Source organism: Salvelinus namaycush, chromosome 3, assembly GCF_016432855.1.
Source record: "Salvelinus namaycush isolate Seneca chromosome 3, SaNama_1.0, whole genome shotgun sequence".
Classification (NCBI taxonomy): Eukaryota; Metazoa; Chordata; class Actinopteri; order Salmoniformes; family Salmonidae; genus Salvelinus; species Salvelinus namaycush.
In genome coordinates, this window is record NC_052309.1 from 91,483,097 (window position 1) to 91,503,096 (window position 20,000).

Sequence of the window (20,000 nt, forward strand, 5' to 3'; positions counted from 1 at the left end):
GTGGGATGGGCCGAGAGTGGCTGAGGGGTGGGATTAAAGAGCTGAGGTCTATGGTGATAGGTGGGATGGGCGGAGAGTGGCTGAGGGGTGGGATTAAAGAGCTGAGGTCTATGGTGATAGGTGGGATGGGCGGAGAGTGGCTGAGGGGTGGGATTAAAGAGCTGAGGTCTATGGTGATAGGTGGGATGGGCGGAGAGTGGCTGAGGGGTGGGATTAAAGAGCTGAGGTCTATGGTGATAGGTGGGATGGGCGGAGAGTGGCTGAGGGGTGGGATTAAAGAGCTTATGTTTGGTAATGTATTATTGTTATGTGACTGCTTTATATAAAAGTACCATGTATGTAAAATGTATATGTAAAATGTACATGTAAAATGTACATGTAAAATGTACATGTAAAATGAATGTATATGTAGCAGGAAAGCTGTAAAAAAAGAAGCTATTTATCCTCCAAAGAGGGGGGATGGTGTAGGGGTTAAATAACCAGCACCCTGCCACCCATTATCAATGATTTCATTTGATTTGTATTCTCGTATTGAGTTTCAAGTGGTGTAGATAGCCTGCGTTGCTGCGTGTAGGGAGAGTGTTACCCAGCAGAGCAGTGTGTGTGTGTGTGTGTGTGTTTGTCCGTACCTGGTTCAGTCAAAGCTGCAACTGTAACACAGGGAAAATAAACACACACACACACACACACACACACACACACACACACACACACACACACACACACACACACACACACACACACACACACACACACACACACACACACACACACACACACACACACACACACACATATAATGCCACCTCTGTTTTTGTGTGTGTGTGAGTGTATGTACAGTGGGGAGAACAAGTATTTGAAACACTGCCGATTTTGCAGGTTTTCCTACTTACAAAGCATGTAGAGGTCTGTAATCTTTATCATAGGTACACTTCAACTGTGAGAGACGGAATCTAAAACAAAAATCCAGAAAATCACATTGTATGATTTTTAAGTAATTAATTTGCCTTTTATTGCATGACATAAGTATTTGATACATCAGAAAAGCAGAACTTAATATTTGGTACAGAAACCTTTGTTTGCAATTACAGAGATCATACGTTTCCTGTAGTTCTTGACCAGGTTTGCACACACTGCAGCAGAGATTTTGGCCCACTCCTCCATACAGACCTTCTCCAGATCCTTCAGGTTTCGGGGCTGTCGCTGGGCAATACGGACTTTCAGCTCCCTCCAAAGATGTTCTATTGGGTTCAGGTCTGGAGACTGGCTAGGCCACTCCAGGACCTTGAGATACTTCTTACGGAGCCACTCCTTAGTTGCCCTGGCTGTGTGTTTCGGGTCGTTGTCATGCTGGAAGACCCAGCCACGACCCATCTTCAATGCTCTTACTGAGGGAAGGAGGTTGTTGGCCAAGATCTCGCGATACATGGCCCCATCCATCCTCCCCTCAATACGGTGCAGTCGTCCTGTCCCCTTTGCAGAAAAGCATCCCCAAAGAATGATGTTTCCACCTCCATGCTTCACGGTTGGGATGGTGTTCTTGGGGTTGTACTCATCCTTCTTCTTCCTCCAAACACGGCGAGTGGAGTTTAGACCAAAAAGCTCTATTTTTGTCTCATCAAACCACATGACCTTCTCCCATTCCTCCTCTGGATCATCCAGATGGTCATTGGCAAACTTCAGACGGGCTGGGGACCGTCGCTGGAGGCCCTGGACTGGGGATCGTCGCTGGAGGCTCCGGACTGGGGATCGTCGCTGGAGGCTCCGGACTGGAGATCGACGCTGGAGGCTCCGGACTGGAGGCCGTCGCTGGAGGCTCCGGACTGGGGATCGTCGCTGGAGGCTCCGGACTGGAGATCGACGCTGGAGGCTCCGGACTGGAGGCCGTCGCTGGAGGCTCCGGAATGGAGATTGTCTCTGGAGGCTCCGGACTGGAGATCGTCGCTGGAGGCTCCGGACTGGAGGGCGACACTGGAGGCTCCGGACTGGAGGGCGTCGCTGGAGGCTCCGGACTGGAGACCGTCTCTGGAGTGGAGAGACATACAGGAGGCTTCTTGCCATGGATCATCACTGGAGGCTTCGTGCCATGGATCATCACTGGAGGCTTCTTGCCATGGATCATCACTGGAGGCTTCGTGCCATGGATCATCACTGGAGGCTTCGTGCCATGGATCATCACTGGAGGCTTCGTGCCATGGATCATCACTGGAGGCTTCGTTCGTGGAGCGGGCACAACCCCTCCTGGCTGGATACCCACTTCAGCCCAGCACGTTCGAGGCGCTGACACAGGACCCACTGGGCTGTGCAGGCGCATTGGAGACACCTTGCGCAGGGCCAGCGCAGGATACCCTGGACCGTGGAGGCGTACCGGAGGTCTGGAGCGTGGAGCTAGCACAACTCGTCCTGGCTGGATACCTGTAGCCCGGCAAGTGCGGGGAGCTGGAACAGGCCGCACTGGGCTGTGCTGGCGAACCGGGGACAACGTGCGTAGGGCTGGCGCAGGATAACCCGAGCCGAGGAGACTCACTGGAGACCAGATGCGCTAAGCCGGCACCATCCCTCCTGGCTCGATGCCCACTCTAGCCCGGCCGATACGAGGAGCTGTGATGTAGTGTACCGGGCTGTGAACGCGCACTGGAGACACCGTGCACTCCACCGCATAACACGGTGCCTGACCAGTACGACGCTCCACCCCGTAAGCACGGGGAGTCGGCTCAGGTCTACAATCTGACTGAGCCAAACTCCTCGTGTGCCCCTCTCGTGCCTGCTCCGCTGTGCCACCTCCTCAGGACGGCGATGTTCTCTCGTCTGTCCCCAGGGTCCCTTGCCTTCCAGGATTTCCTCCCATGTCCAACTCTCCAGGTAACCACGCTGCTTGGTCCTCTTTTGGTGGGTAGTTCTGTCACGTTCGTTGTAGTGAGGAGACCAAGGCGCAGCGGGATGTGAATACATTCTTCTTTTATTAATGAAGAACACTAAACAAACTAACAAAATAACAAAACGAACGTGAAGCTAATCAAACGAGTGCTGACATGCAACTACACATAGACAACTACCCACAAAACCAAAATGGAAAATGTTAACCTAAATAGGATCCCCAATCAGAGACAACGATAAACAGCTGTCTCTGATTGGGAACCAATTCAGGCCACCATAGACCTACAATATACCTAGGCTAACAAACACCCCTAGACATACAAAAACCCTAGACAAGACAAACAAGCATACCCACCCTCGTCACACCCTGACCTGACCAAAATAATACAGAAAACATAGGTCAGGGCGTGACAAGAGTTGAGTCTGTATCAGTCTCATCTGGATGCTATCAGCTAGCTAGCTAACGTTTTCTTTAACGTCTCTGCTTGGTCAGTTTGATCAGATCTTAAATGTACTTTAGTAATATACACTGAGTGTACAAAACATTAAGGACACCTTCCTAATATTGAGTTGCTCCCATTTGTGTGTGTGTCTGTGTATCCGTGTCCATGTGTGTGTGTGTGTGTGTGTGTGTGTGTGTGTGTGTGTGTGTGTGTGTGTGTGTGTATCCGTGTCCGTGTGTGTGTGTCTATGTATCCGTGTCCATGTGTGTGTCTGTGTGATATGATTGTAGCAGGTGGTACAGCAGTAAAGATAGTTTATCAGAATGTTGGACCGGATCTCTTTTCTAGTACCACCAGAAATAACCTGCCTAGACGAGACTCACACAGCCCTGTGTGTGTGTGGAAGTTGACGTGTCTGTACACTATTCTGAAGACTGTCTATACTGTGTCTGTATGCTGCATTGGGGCGGCAGGTAGCCTAGTGGTTAGAGCATTGGACTTGTAAACCGAAAGGTTGCAAGATTGAATCCCCGAGCTGACAAGGTAAAAATCTGTTGTTCTACCCCTGAACAAGGCAGTTAACCCACTGTTCCCGGTAGGCTGTCATTGAAAATAAGAATTTGTTTTTAACTAACTTGCCTAGTTAAATAAAGGTAAAATAAAAAAAATGCATGTATATTTGTGGGCAGATGGAACCTTTCATTCCTAAGTACAGAACTAGATTGATATTCCTGGAAAGGGCTGGTCTGTGTACATGGCATACCAGGACCAGATCATATAGCACTGCTGCTGACGCTCTCCCTCCACACACACTCACACACTGTAACCCCTGTGTCAGAGTCCCAGACATATCTTATGAGTGACAGCGTTCCCCATGCTTGATCACATGATACACAAGGGCAGACAGACAGACACATAGATAGCCAAGCAGACAGACAAGCAGGCAAACAGACAGACATCCAAGCAGGTAGACAGGCAGGCAGACAGACAGCCAAACAGCCAGCCAAGCTGACAGACAGACCGACAGACGGCCTGCCTGCCAGCCAGTCAGCAAAACAGACAGACAGCCAGGGAGAGGGGGGAATGGGTGGCACCTAAAGAGAAGGGGGAGGGAGGTGGGAATGGGTGGCACCTAAAGGGGAGGGGGGAGACGGGACAGACAGAACAATTAGACTTCTTATTTCATTAAATGATTTACTGTTGATTTGCTGTTTTTTATTTTCTACAGTTTTTAAAAATTCTTTATCTAAATACTTTTTAATATTATTGCCTGTCTGTGATCTGAACCCCTCACAGTTGGAGGCGTGCGTGGCCACGCAGTCATGGGTGAACAGGGATTACAGGAGAGGGCTGAGAATGCACCCTTATGGGGCCCCAGTGTTGAGGATCAGCAAAGTGGAGATGTTGTTTCCTACCTTCACCACCTGGGGGCGGCCCGTCAGAAAGTCCAGAACCCAATTGCATTGGGCGGGGTTGAGACCCAGGGCCTCAAGCTTAATGATGAGCTTGGAGGGTACTATGGTGTTGAATGCTGAGCTGTAGTCAATGAACAGCATTCTTACATAGGTATTCCTCTTGTCCAGATGGGATCGGGCAGTGTGCAGTACTCATTCTCTCTGTCTCTGTCCTACAGAACTCAGTATAATCTATTTTCCTATTGTTACACTGACTGACTCTCTCTCTCCCTCCTCCCCCTCTCTCCCCTCTCCCTCCCCGTACTCCCTCTCTCCCTCCCTCCCCTCTCCCTCCCCGTACTCCCTCTCTCCCTCTCCTCCTCTCTCTCTCTCCTCCAGGAGGGCTACCAATCCTGGCGTCCCAAGGAGAAAGTCCTCCTGGATAGTAACAACAATGAGAACTCGGTCCCCAAAGACTTTGACACTGTTGTTGACAGCAACAGCAACCTCGGGGCGCGGTCACTGTCTCAGCGCCAGCGAATGGCAGGAAACGCCGCCAAACACAAACCGGACAAGGCCCTAAGGCAAGGCATTCTGGGAAAGGCCTTGCCCAATGAGGTCAACAAGATTATTCAGCAGTACCCTCTTCCTCCACAGCAGCCCAGAGGAGCAGGACTTAAAGATAGCCACGCACACAAACGACCCAAACCACACTCCCAGCTAGCCACTAAACCCGCTAGACCTTCCCCCTCTCCCTCCATCAAAACATCCAATCAGCATCAGCGACATCACCAACCCAGGAAGTCGGTGACTGCGGCTCCTGTGCGGGGGCAGCGGAGGGAGAAGCACCAGTGTGAGATCAGTGGGAAGGAGGCCATCTCGGCTCTGTCAAGAGCCAAGACCAAGGAGTGTCGTCAGCAGATAGCTGAGGTGTACTGCAGACACAAGGAGAGGACACTGATGCCGGAGACCGTCCCTCGATACTGCACCATAGAAGGTGAGTCTCATAGTGAATGCATCCCAAATGGAACCATATTACCTATATAGAGACCTACGGCTCCTGGTGAAAAGTAGTGCACTGTATCATAATCACCTATTCCCCAAGTACACCGGGAATGTACCTCGGTGAGAAGGTGCTGCCTTAGTGACAAGGTGCTGCCTTAGTGACAAGGGGCTGCCTTAGTGACAAGGGGCTGCCTTAGTGACAAGGGGCTGCCTTAGTGACAAGGGGCTGCCTTAGTGACAAGGGGCTGCCTTAGTGACAAGGGGCTGCCTTAGTGACAAGGGGCTGCCTTAGTGACAAGGGGCTGCCTTAGTGACAAGGGGCTGCCTTAGTGACAAGGTGCTGCCTTAGTGAGAAGGTGCTGCCTTAGTGAGAAGGTGCTGCCTTAGTGAGAAGGTGCTGCCTTAGTGAGAAGGTGATGCCTTAGTGAGAAGGGGCTGCCTTAGTGAGAAGGGGCTGCCTTAGTGAGAAGGGGCTGCCTTAGTGACAAGGGGCTGCCTTAGTGACAAGGGGCTGCCTTAGTGACAAGGTGCTGCCTTAGTGACAAGGTGCTGCCTTAGTGACAAGGTGCTGCCTTAGTGACAAGGTGCTGCCTTAGTGAGAAGGTGCTGCCTTAGTGAGAAGGTGCTGCCTTAGTGAGAAGGGGCTGCCTTAGTGAGAAGGGGCTGCCTTAGTGAGAAGGGGCTGCCTTAGTGAGAAGGGGCTGCCTTAGTGAGAAGGGGCTGCCTTAGTGAGAAGGTGCTGCCTCAGTGAGAAGGGGCTGCCTCAGTGAGAAGGGGCTGCCTCAGTGACAAGGTGCTGCCTTAGTGACAAGGTGCTGCCTTAGTGACAAGGTGCTGCCTTAGTGAGAAGGGGCTGCATTAGTGAGAAGGGGCTGCCTTAGTGAGAAGGTGCTGCCTTAGTGAGAAGGGGCTGCCTTAGTGAGAAGGTGCTGCCTCAGTGAGAAGGGGCTGCCTCAGTGAGAAGGTGCTGCCTTAGTGAGAAGGGGCTGCCTTAGTGAGAAGGTGCTGCCTTAGTGACAAGGTGCTGCCTTAGTGACAAGGTGCTGCCTTAGTGACAAGGTGCTGCCTTAGTGACAAGGTGCTGCCTTAGTGACAAGGTGCTGCCTTAGTGACAAGGTGTTGCCTTAGTGACAAGGTGTTGCCTTAGTGACAAGGTGCTGCCTTAGTGAGAAGGGGCTGCCTTAGTGAGAAGGGGCTGCCTTAGTGAGAAGGGGCTGCCTCAGTGAGAAGGGGCTGCCTCAGTGAGAAGGGGCTGCCTCAGTGACAAGGTGCTGCCTTAGTGACAAGGTGCTGCCTTAGTGACAAGGTGCTGCCTTTAGTGAGAAGGTGCTGCCTTAGTGAGAAGGGGCTGCCTTAGTGAGAAGGTGCTGCCTCAGTGAGAAGGGGCTGCCTCAGTGAGAAGGTGCTGCCTTAGTGAGAAGGGGCTGCCTTAGTGACAAGGTGCTGGCTTAGTGAGAAGGTGCTGCCTCAGTGAGAAGGTGCTGCCTTAGTGACAAGGTGCTGCCTTAGTGAGAAGGGGCTGCCTTAGTGACAAGGTGCTGCCTCAGTGACAAGGTGCTGCCTCAGTGAGAAGGTGCTGCCTTAGTGACAAGGTGCTGCCTTAGTGACAAGGTGCTGCCTCAGTGAGAAGGTGCTGCCTTAGTGACAAGGTGCTGCCTTAGTGACAAGGTGCTGCCTCAGTGAGAAGGTGCTGCCTCAGTGAGAAGGTGCTGCCTTAGTGACAAGGTGCTGCCAGTAATAGACAATAGACAAACAGAACACAGACACAAGTCCACACAGACATAAAACAGAATAGACAATATCAGAGCAATAAACATAAAACATACAACTCTGGATTAGAGGCTGATTACAGGGGGAATGTACCATTTACAGAGGGGATATACACTGAGTGTGTATATCCAAAATATTAGGAATTAATCCAGGTCAAAGCTATGATCCCTTATTGATGTCACTTGTTAAATCCACTTCAATCAGTGTAGATGAGACAGGTTGAAGAAGGATTTTTAAGCCTTGAGACAATTGAGTCATGGATTGTGTATGTGAGCCATTCAGAGGGTGAATGGGCAAGACAAAATATTTAAGTGATTTTGAACCGGGTATGGTAGCAGGTGCCAGGCGCACCAGTTTGTGTCAAGAACTGCAACGCGGCTGGGGTTTTCACGCTCAACAGTTTCCTGTGTGTATCAAGAATGGTCCACCACCCAAAGGACATCCAGCCACCTTGACACAACTGTGGGAAGCATTGGAGTCAACATGGGCCAGCATCCCTGTGGAATGCTTTCAACACCTTGTAGAGTTCATGCCCCGACAAATTGAGGATGTTCTGAGGGCAAACGGGGGTGCAACTCAATATTAGAGAGGTGTTCCTAATGTTTTGTACACTCAGTGTATCTATATTCTTTTAATTGAGAGGTAGGCTTTGGTCTGAACCCGATAAAGAAAGGAAATTCACAATGCGTACTTCATCCATGCACTACCAAGGTTTTCCAGCACAAAGCTTGGACCTACTACAGCAGCTAAATCGGTGTATTGTTCTTCCAACAATGTGTAGGCAGGTTGCTTAGGAATCAAACCTTCTCAAACAGCCTAATTCATATTCTTCCAGGAGGTGCTCTGACAATAGTGTGATTTGTACCGCATACAAGGGAGTGTATTGTATTCCTCCCACCCTACACTAAGACATTACTCCATTCCACTACCTTTTTCAAGCTTTTTATTATATAAAAGCAAGCTTTTCTTATATACTTTGAGCGTGGGATTCTGATTCTGATTAGACGTGTAGATAATAGTATGTGTGGGGTACAGAGATGAGGCGGCCATTTAAAAAATCGTGTTCAACACATAATATTGCAGTCAGAGTGAATTCATGTGACTTATTATGTCACTTGTTCAGCACTCCTGAACTGATGTGGGCTTGACATAACAAAAGGGTTACACTTATTGACTCAAGACATTTCAGCTTTTCATTTTTAATAAATATATAAAACATTTCTAAAAACATAATTCCACTTTGACATGATGGGGGTGTTGTGTGTAGATCAGTGACATAAAATATATATTTAATCCATTTTATATTCAGGCGGTAACACAACAAAATGTGGTAAAACTCAAGGGGTGTGAATACCTTCTTGAAGGTACTGTACTAGAAAGGCCTCTGTGATACATTACCTAGAAGCAATAGTGAGTTATTACAAAATATAACATGTACAATCAAAACGTACATTACCGTTCAAAAGTTTGGGGTCACTTAGAAATGTCCTTGTTTTTGAAAGAAAAGCTTTTTTTTGTCCATTAAAATAACATCAAATTGATCAGAAATACAGTGTAGACGGGGTGGCAGGTAGCCTAGTGGTTAGAGTATTGGACTAGTAACCGAAAGGTTGCAAGATTGAATCCCTGAGCTGACAAGGTGAACATCTGTTGTTCTGCCCCTGAACAAGGCACTGTTCCTAGGCCGTCATTGAAAATAAGAATTTGTTCTTAACTGACTTTCCTTGTAAAATAATGTAACTTTTTTTTGTAAATGACTATTGTAGCGGGAAACAGCTGATTTTTAATGGAATAGATTAGGCGTACAGAGGCCCATTATCAGCAACCATCACTCCTGTGTTCCAATGGAACGTTGTGTTAGCTAATCCAAGTGTATCATTTTAAAAGGCTAATTGATCATTAGAAAACCCTTTTGCAATTATGTTGAGTATCTGGAGCATCAGCATTTGTGGGTTCGATTACAGGCTCAAAATGTCCAGAAACAAAGAACTGTCTTCTGAAACTCGTCAGTCTATTCTTGTTCTGAGAAATGAAGGCTATTCCATGCGAGAAATTGCCAAGAAACTCTCGTACAATGCGGTGTACTAGTGTAAACGGAACCCTCGGGAGAGTCCTGAAGTACTCTTTCCCTCCCTCTGTCTTTCAATTTTTGCACAAAATTAGAGAGAAATAAGCTTTTTGTGCGTACGGAACGTTTCTGGGATCTTTTACTTCAGCTCATGAAACACTTGACATGTTTCCTTTATATTTCTGTTCAGTGTAAATATAAGAAATAAATGCTATTTCAAACGGTTATTACAGCGACCGCGGCCATTTGGCTGGCCAATCACCATCATCCAAAGTACCATGACCGTCACAGCCCTGTAACATAATGAATAGAACGGGCTTGGAACCTCTCACTCTATTCATTCTATTTCTATGTCAGCACATGCGGTCATGAGTGGAGGAGGAAAGGAGAACATGCGCGTCTAAAAATGTCTACATGTTATTACTTTTTTGTTGCTATTTGAACGGTTAGGACAGAGACCACAGTCACTTGGCTGGACAATTACCCTCATCCAGAATTACATGACCGCCACAGTCATACTTGTTTCCTTACCTTGTCTCCTCTCCTTGTCTCCTATCCTTGTCATATATCTTTGTCTCCTCCCCTTGTCACCTCTCCTTGTCTACCCTCCTTGTCACCTATCCTTGTCTCCTTGCCGTGTCTCCGCTCCTTGTCTCCTCTCCATGTCTCCTACCCTTTCCTCCTTGCTTAGTCTCCTCCCCTTGTCTCCTCCCCTTGTCACCTCTCCTTGTCTCCCCTCCTTGTCACCTATCCTTTCCTCCTTGCTTAGTCTCCTCGCCGTGTCTCCTCCCCTTGTCTCCTCTCCTTGTATCCTCTCCTTGTCTTTTCTCCTTGTCACCTCGCCATCCCCAGAGGGAAGAGAAAGACAGAGGGAGGGAAAGAGTATTTGTCACCCTGGAGACAGAAGTCAGGGCTCTCCCGAGGGTTCCGTCTAGAACTCCCCAGGGAGGCTGCCTTGCCAGTGCCTGATCTATTTAGGGAACATTCCACCACATGCACTGCTCTATGGCTGTGTCCCAAACACCACCTTGTTCACTTTATACTACACTCTGGTAAAAAGTAGTGCACTATATAGGACATAGGGTGCCATTTGAGCTGCAGCGTATACTACTCTACTCACTATAGGGCAGTGCCCACGCCAAGCCAGTGTAATTACACACTAGTTAGTACAGGAGTTAGATAGAGAAGTGCTGAGTAAAGCCTGTGTGTGTGTGGGGGGGGGGCAGAGCTTGACTAAAGATAGACTCTGTCATCCAACCGCCCAGAAAGTTTAAGGTTTAGATTCTGCGTTTAATTTATATGATTATACGTCTCTTTGATGATGCAGTAAGGGAGAGGAGAGGATATCTATAGCTTTAGAATGACTGGATGGTGCTGGCTGGCTGGTTTTGGCTGGCTGCCTGGGTGACTAGTGTTGGCTGGCTGGCTAGTTGGCTGGGTTGTCCTAGGGCTAAAGTTAAATGTCCAGCGTAGCAGGAAGGTAAAAACCTCAAATAAAATAAAATTGTATTTGTCATATGTGCCGAATACAACAGGTGTAGACTTTACCCTGAAATGCTTACTTACGAGCCCGTATTCAACAATGCAGATTAGAACCAGGGACTGTAGTGATGCCTCTTGCACTGAGATGCAGTGCCTTATACCGCTGCAGTGCCTTAGACCGCTGCGCCACTCGGGAGCCCACTACTGCCCCGTTGATGTGGATGGGTGTGTGCTCGCCCCTCCATTTCCTTTAGTCCTCGATCAGCTCCAGGTCTCTGACATCCTCCCTGTAGGCTGTCTCATTGTCGTCGGTGATCAGGCCTACCACCGTTGTGTCAGCAAACTTGATAATGGTGTTGGAGTTGTGCGTTACCACACAGTCGTGGGTGAAGAGAGAGTACAGGAGGGGACTAAGCACACACCCCTGAGGGGCCCACATGTTGAGGGACATCGTGGCAGATGTGTTGTTACCTACCCTCACCACCTGGGGGCGGCTCGTCAGAAAGTCCAGGATCCAGTTGCAGAGGGAGGTGTTCAGTCCCAGGGTCCCGAGCTTGGTGATGAGCTTCGAGGGGACTATGGTGTTGAACGCTGAGCTGTAGTCAATAAAAAGCATTCTCACATAGGTATTCCTCTTGTCTAGGTGGGAGAGAGCAGTGTAGAGTGCAATAGAGATTGCGCCATCTGTGGATCTGTTGGGGCGGTATGTGAATTGGAGTGGGTCCAGGGTGTGCTACGGGACAATAGTCATTTAGACAGGTTACCTTTGAGTTTTTAGGAACAGAGACAATGTTGGTCTGCTTGAAACATGTTGGGATTACAAACTGGGACTAAGAAATGTTGAAAATGGCTGTGAAAACACTTGCCAGCTGATCTGCGTATGCTCTGAGAACACGCCCTGGTATTCCATCTGGCCCAGAGGCCTTGCGAGTGTTAACCTGTTTAAAAGTCTTTTTCACATCGGCTACGGAGAGCGAGATCACACAGTTGTACGGGACAGCAGGGGCTCTCATGCCTGGCTCAGTGTTGTTTGCCTCGAAGCGAGCATAGAAGGCCTTCAGCTAGTCTGGGAGGTTTGTGTCATTGGGCAAATCATGACTGGATTTCCCTTTGTAGTCTGTAATAGTCTGCAAAACCTGCCACATCCAACGAGCGTCGAAGCTGGTGTAGTAGGATATTTGATGGCTCATCAGAGGTCGTAGCAGGCTTTCTTATAAGAGTCAATGTCCATGTCATTTTTCCTTCAAAGTGCTAGCTCTAGCTTTTAGCACGGATACTGCCTGTAATCCATGGCCTTTGATACTTATCTATGGTCACTGTGGGGACGACGTCGTTGATACACTTTTTGATGAAGCCCGTGACGGTGTTGGCTGGCTGGCTAGTTGGCTGAATAGTGTTGGCTGGCTGGCTAGTTGGCTGGGTTGTCCTAGGGCTAAAGCTTAATGTCCAGCGTAGCAGGAAGGTAAAAACCTAAAATAAAATAGTATTTGTCATATGTGCCAAATACAACAGGTGTAGACTTTACCCTGAAATTCTTACTTACGAGCCCGTATTCAACAATGCAGATTAGAACCAGGGACTGTAGTGACACCTCTTGCACTGAGATGCAGTAGTAGTAGTAGTAGTGGGCAGGTAAAAACCTAGGAAGGTAAAAACCTACTGTTTTCACAACACCCCAGTGTAGCAGGAAGTTAAACACCTACTGTTTTCACAACGCCCCAGTGTAGCAGGAAGTTAAACACCTACTGTTTTCACAACGCCCCAGTGTAGCAGGAAGGTAAAAACCTACTGTTTTCACAACGCCCCAGTGTAGCAGGAAGTTAAAAACCTACTGTTTTCACAACGCCCCAGTGTAGCAGGAAGTTAAACACCTACTGTTTTCACAACACCCCAGTGTAGCAGGAAGTTAAAAACCTACTGTTTTCACAACACCCCAGTGTAGCAGGAAGGTAAAAACCTACTGTTTTCACAACACCCCAGTGTAGCAGGAAGGTAAAAACCTACTGTTTTCACAACGCCCCAGTGTAGCAGGAAGTTAAAAACCTACTGTTTTCACAACGCCCCAGTGTAGCAGGAAGTTAAAAACCTACTGTTTTCACAACGCCCCAGTGTAGCAGGAAGTTAAAAACCTACTGTTTTCACAACGCCCCAGTGTAGCAGGAAGTTAAAAACCTACTGTTTTCACAACGCCCCAGTGTAGCAGGAAGTTAAAAACCTACTGTTTTCACAACGCCCCAGTATAGCAGGAAGTTAAAAACCTACTGTTTTCACAACGCCCCAGTGTAGCAGGAAGTTAAAAACCTACTGTTTTCACAAAGCCCCAGTGTAGCAGGAAGTTAAAAACCTACTGTTTTCACAACGCCCCAGTATAGCAGGAAGTTAAAAACCTACTGTTTTCACAACGCCCCAGTGTAGCAGGAAGTTAAAAACCTACTGTTTTCACAACGCCCCAGTGTAGCAGGAAGTTAAAAACCTACTGTTTTCACAACGCCCCAGTGTAGCAGGAAGTTAAAAACCTACTGTTTTCACAACGCCCCAGTGTAGCAGGAAGTTAAAAACCTACTGTTTTCACAACGCCCCAGTGTAGCAGGAAGTTAAAAACCTACTGTTTTCACAACGCCCCAGTATAGCAGGAAGGTAAAAACCTACTGTTTTCACAACACCCCAGTGTAGCAGGAAGGTAAAAACCTACTGTTTTCACAACGCCCCAGTGTAGCAGGAAGGTAAAAACCTACTGTTTTCACAACGCCCCAGTGTAGCAGGAAGTTAAAAACCTACTGTTTTCACAACACCCCAGTGTAGCAGGAAGTTAAAAACCTACTGTTTTCACAACGCCCCAGTGTAGCTCCCCTGTAAGGCCTTGCCTGCGTTCCTCAGAGAGGGGCCTAGACAGGGACGCATGGTGTGCTGGGAGAGAGGGATATTTATACACACAGGGTAGACCTTACACCAACCACCAATGGTAGAGAAGGATAGTGTGTGTGTGCACACTCACATGTGTGTGTGTGTGTGTGTGTGTGTATGTAACAGGGTTATATTGGTGATTCCCCTTGCCACTTTATTGTTAAGCCAATGGGTTTTTGGTTTTAGTTTTGTCTTGCCTTCACCTACTCAACATGGCATCTTATTGGCTGGTTTGCGTAGCTTGCTTACGAGGGAGGATGTTTCAGTTAGAATCGTCCCAGTGAACAAGCACCAAACCAACGTGCGTGAGTGCAGAGTTGGATGGTGAGCCGTGCATTGCATGACGTGCAATTTTGTGCTGTTCCTATCAGAATAAATCTCCATGACTGGTGCTACACGTTGGAATTCGTGTCGAGGATTGATTGTACACAACGCAAGAAGAGTACTGTTACAGTGGTGCCGTGACCGTTCTTCTGGATCGGATCATCCTTCGCTGGATTTCCATCTCAGAACTTCGCCGTGGTTGCCGTTGAAGAACCAGATAAGACGTTGCTGGTGCAGTATAGTGCGATATCGCATTTCGCCACAAGAGGGCGCCACCAACGTTTTATTATCGAAATTGATGATTTCTCTGGCTGAGACACTTCACAGATAAACGATATAACTTTTGTGTTACTTGTTTATTTGCAATTCTAATGTATATCTGATATAAGTAGGGTGAGTTTTACCTGTGTACTAGATATAGGTTAGATTTTGACGTGAGGTTAAAGAAAGAAATATATATATGCATTTTTTTTGCTAGTTACATTTTTATTAGTGTGTTGATTTCCCATTGTTAAAATGGAAGGTGTTGGGAGAGGTAGGGGTTTCCTGTCATTTAATCTGTCACCATCTGTTGGTAGGGGTTCAGGCAAAATTCCAGTTGCTTCTACACCTATGCCTAAACTGGAGGGTTTTGGGAGTTTTGATGATAGTGTACCCATGGAAACGCCCAAGGATGTGTATGACAGAGTTTTGCCAAATACAGGGAGTGGGGAGGTCTCCATGGATTTCATAGCAGACATAGTACAGCAGATTGGTCATTCCATTGGGGAGAACATTGCCTCCTGTTTGGAGTCAAAGGCAATTGTTGGACATGTTGGGGACAATGTTATGGGGAATGCATGCAGCTCTAGGGGTTTGGATGTGTCAGGCCTGAACCTGGTATTGAAGTCTGATATCAGGGAACCGGTGTACTTTCGGGGGGATGGCTCTGAAAAGTGCACAGTGCATGAGTGGGAGGATATGGTCATGGTTTACATGCGTAAGAGGGATGTATCTGTGATGGACCAAGCTGTTGAGGTTATGGGTAGGCTTATGGGAAGGGCCCGCGATGTTGTTAAAGTTGGCATACGCAGCAATCCCTCCGTTGATTTATCTAAAGGCCCGAGTCCCATCTTTGACATACTGAAACAACATTTTAGTGACACTGCTTTTTCAAGCATGCCCCTCGCTGACTTTTATGCCACATTACCTCTGACTGATGAACAACCATTTGAATATTGGCTCAGACTGAACAGGGCTATGGAGGTTGCTGAAGATTGTCTAAAGAGACAGAAAAAGAGTGTTGAAGACCCATCTCGTGAGCTCACAGTCATGTTCATCAGACATTGCCCTAACGCTGAACTGTCCCTTATCTTTAAGTGCAAGCCATTACAGCAGTGGACTGCTGCAGATGTTCATGAGAGGCTGGATGAATACAGGAGGGAGCAGAGGTACTCTTACTTATCTAAGGTGACCCCAGCCATCACAACAATGAAGCAGGAAGTTGGTGCTGTCATGCCGATCACCATGCCTGCTGTGAGGCCCCACATGGAAGTACCCAATACGTTGCCTTACCCAGCCCAGACAATTCAGGGCTCAGCTGAGCCGATGGAACGTATCCTTGCAATGCTGGAGCGTGTGCTGGAGCAGAGACCACAACAGTCTGACCATAGGTTCCAGAAAGGGAATAGGAGCAAAGTGAAGTCTAATGGGCCATGTAACGTGTGCGGGGATGCTGGACATGATACTTACTTTCACTGCAGGGCCAATCACCTCTGCTTTCTTTGTCATGTAGCTGGCCACGCACGCTCTCAGTGCCCCAAGGCCGCAGCTCTGAGCACAGCTGGTGGAGTCCCTACAGTAACCACTGCTCAGCTCCCGGAAAACTAGTAGGCCTGCATGTAGAAGGGGAGAGTGTTGGGCCTTTTGTAGAGTCCCCATCGGTGAGAGCTGTTGATTTGGAGTTTGTATATAAAAGTGTTTGTGACAAAATGGAGACTGAGAAGAGTATCATAATGCAGAACACACAGAGGCTTTCCGCACATGATGATTTATTTTATGCCAAGGTGTTAATAGGAGGAGAAGTGGAAGTGAGAGCTATGCTTGACAGTGGATCCATGGCTTGTACCTTGAGCTCTAGGGTCTTACCTGAACTGTTGCGTGCAGGAGTGTTGAAAAGTCCATTGAGTCCTACAGAGGTAGTCTTGGTTGGTTGTGGTGGGTTGAAGACGAAGCCTTTGGGAGTATGTGAGCTGGAGATGGAGGTGTACGGATGTGTAGTTGCCGTGCCTACACTGGTGGTTGAAGGCCAGAGTGATGACCTCATCTTGGGCAGCAATCTCCTAAAGCACTTGATTCGCCACCTGAAGACGGATGGAGATCTCTGGAAGAGGGTTTATACTCCTGGGTGTGACGGGGGTGAGGAGAGCAAGCTAATCAATATGATGGCTAATGTGGAGAGATGGAGAGACAGTGAAGTACCTGACAAAGTTGGAACTGTGAGACTAAAAGGGGCGGTGACTCTAGAGCCTATGCAGGAGCACTTAGTCTGGGGCAGACTACGAAACACTCAGAATCTATCAGCGGGCAGTGCTGTTCTCATTGAGCCCAGCAGTTCAAGGTCAACACCAAGGTCAATACTAGTAGGGAGGACAGTAGCTCTATTGCGGGGGGATGGGTGGCTCCCTGTTAGAGTGATAAACCCTTCTCAGAAGACCGTGACATTGAGACGAAACGCCACTCTAGCCGATGTCTTTCCTTGCATGGCTCTAGAGGACTTTGACTGTTCGTGTGTGAATGATGATTCATCAGCAGCTTTACAGCAGCAAGTGCAGAGAACGGCTGATATACTCACTGACTGCCAAGATGACTTGACACTGACTGATGACGGTTCCAGCCAACTTCACGATACTGACGGACCTGACAGTTCAAGCGATCCTGAGGTCTTACGTGACTTAGGTTTGTCTGATATTGATGTCGACTCCTGTCAAGCGTCTCCTGCTGGTAAGAAGAAACTCATCCAGCTCATAGCTGAGTACCAGTCTATTTTTTCCAGGCACAAGTTGGATTGTGGAAAAGCTTCCGGATGTCTTCACCGCATTCAACTGAGTGATGAGAAACCCTTTCGGATGCCCTACCGACGCCTTTCACCAAATCATTATGAGAAGCTCAAACAAGCATTGAATGAGATGGAAGAACGTGAAATCATAAGGAAGTCTAGTAGTGAGTTCGCCTCTCCCCTTGTCCTTGTATGGAAGAAGTCTGGAGACCTGAGACTCTGTACTGATTTTCGTTTGCTCAATGCTCGCACCATCAAAGACGCCCACCCATTCCCTCACCAGGCTGACGCGCTGGCTGCTTTAGGTGGAAATGCCTTTTTCTCGACAATGGACCTTACCTCTGGCTACTACAATGTGGAAGTGCATGAGGATGACCGGAGATTCACAGCTTTTACGTCGCCATTTGGATTGTACGAATACAATCGTATGCCACAGGGGTTATGTAATAGTCCTGCAACCTTTATGAGGATGATGCTAAACATCTTTGGGGATCAGAACTTTCTTAGCCTGCTGTGTTACCTTGACGATGTCTTGGTCTATGCGCCCACTGAAGATCTGGCTATACAGCGCCTGGAAATGGTTTTTGAGCGTCTCAAGGCTCACAACCTGAAGTTGGCGCCAAAAAAGTGTAACTTTCTGCAGAGGTCTGTGAAGTTTCTGGGGCATATCATTAGCGCGGATGGTGTAGCTACAGACCCTGAGAAGGTGAAGGCCATTACAGGAGTAACAGAAGCTGATCTGATGGAAGATGGCACTGACATTCCATCTCAGAAGAAATTGAGGTCATTCCTTGGGATGGTGGTGTATTATCAACAGTTCATTGAAGGTTGCTCGACCATTGCAAAGCCTCTCTTTGGATTGACTACTGGACACAAGGCTCCACGCTGGAAAAAGAAGCGACTCTCACCTGTCAGGAAGTTGACGGCTGCCGACTGGACAACAGAATGCAGACAGGCCTTATTCCAGCTAAAGCAAGCCTTACTGGACCAGGTTTTGTTGGCCCACCCCAACTTCGAAAAACCCTTTCTACTCTCGGTGGATGCGTCCAGCAATGGCTTAGGTGCTGTGCTGTCCCAGGTGCAGGAACAGGGAGCTACAGCGAGACCTATAGCCTTCGCGAGCAAGTCCCTCAGTTATGCGCAGTCGAGGTATTCTGCGCACAGGCTCGAGTTCTTTGCCATGAAATGGGCTATCTGTGACAAGTTCCACCACTGGCTACGGGGACAGCAGTTCACGGTATGGACGGATAATAATCCCTTGACATACATTCTGACCAAAGCAAAGCTTGATGCTTGTGAACAGAGATGGGTCGCCAAGCTGGCACCGTACGAGTTTGACATCAAGTACATCCCTGGAAAAATAAATGTTGTTGCAGATGCTTTGAGCAGAGAGCCCTTCGTACGACCCAGTGCACTCCATCGCCTGACAAGGGTCCCGTACGAGACCTTACTAGCTGAAGCCGACGCTGTGCGCACAGACAGAGTGCAAGATGTGTTTCGCTGGTCCAGCCACCCCTTTGACAAATCCTCTGACTCCAACGAAGTGGTCATTAGCTGTCAGGCTACTGTTGACCCCCCATCTGGTGCTTTATCAAGACATGAAGTTGCAGCTGTTCTTCATTCACACAGGTGCTGGGGGGATGAAGTGGGCTCACATGCACTGCTGTTGCCACAGCTTCCACAGGCTGTTATGCCATCAGAGCAGACCGATGTCGATGTTCTGCCACATGACCGACTGATGAGTAAGCAGCGTGATGACAACGTGATCAGCAGAGTGATCTTCTTTGTGGAGAGGGGGAGAAGGCCATCCCGGAGAGAGCGTTCCCATGAGACTGTTGAGGTTTTGTGTCTTCTCAGAAGTTGGGACAAGTTGACCATGAAGATGGGTGTACTGTATCGTGTTTCAAGGAATGTGGTTACAAAGAGGAAAACGTATCTGTATGTGGTTCCAGCCTCCATGAAAGCAATGGTGTTGAAGGGTGTCCATGATGAAGCTGGTCACCAGGGCCAACAGAGAACAGTCTACCTGACAAGACAGAGGTTCTTCTGGCATGGCCTGGAGAGGGAGGTAAAGGCATATGTGAAGTGCTGCAGGAGATGCGTCGTGAGCAAGACTCCTGATCCGGAAGCAAGAGCTCCTCTTGAGAGCATAATAACAACCGAGCCTCTTGAACTAGTGTGCATAGACTTCTGGTCTGCAGAAGATTCTTCAAACAAGTCCTTGGATGTGCTCGTTGTTACTGACCACTTTACCAAATTGGCTCATGCCTTCTTGTGTCCGAACCAGTCTGCTAAGTCAGTAGCTCATCAGTTGTGGAACAACTATTTCTGTGTCTACGGGATGCCTCGCCGTATACACTCAGACCAGGGAGCCAACTTCGAGAGCGCTTTAATAGCCGAACTGTTGAGTGTTGCAGGTGTTCAGAAGTCTCACACCACGCCGTACCATCCGATGGGGAACGGGTCCTGCGAAAGGATGAATAGGACATTGGGAAACATGATCCGGGCCCTGCCAACGAGAGCAAAGCACAGATGGCCTCAGGCGCTGAAGTCCCTCACGTTTGCGTACAATTGTACAATCCACGAGACCACAGGCTTTGCCCCTTTCCTGCTAATGTTTGGGAGGACGCCAAGACTGCCTGTTGACATAGTCTTTGGCTCTGTCATAGAGAACCCAGAAGTTGTCGACTATGACC

General features: G+C 48.3%; 1 protein-coding gene across 1 annotated transcript in view; it reads left to right on the top strand.

Annotated features, from left to right (window-relative positions):
- Window positions 1–20,000, top strand: part of LOC120042410 (xylosyltransferase 1-like) — a 53,589-nt gene that overhangs the window by 5,865 nt on the left and 27,724 nt on the right. The window contains exon 2 of the mRNA XM_038987246.1: window positions 5,114–5,711. Coding sequence (XP_038843174.1) covers window positions 5,114–5,711 — 598 coding nt within the window. The remainder of the gene's footprint in view (window positions 1–5,113; window positions 5,712–20,000) is intronic.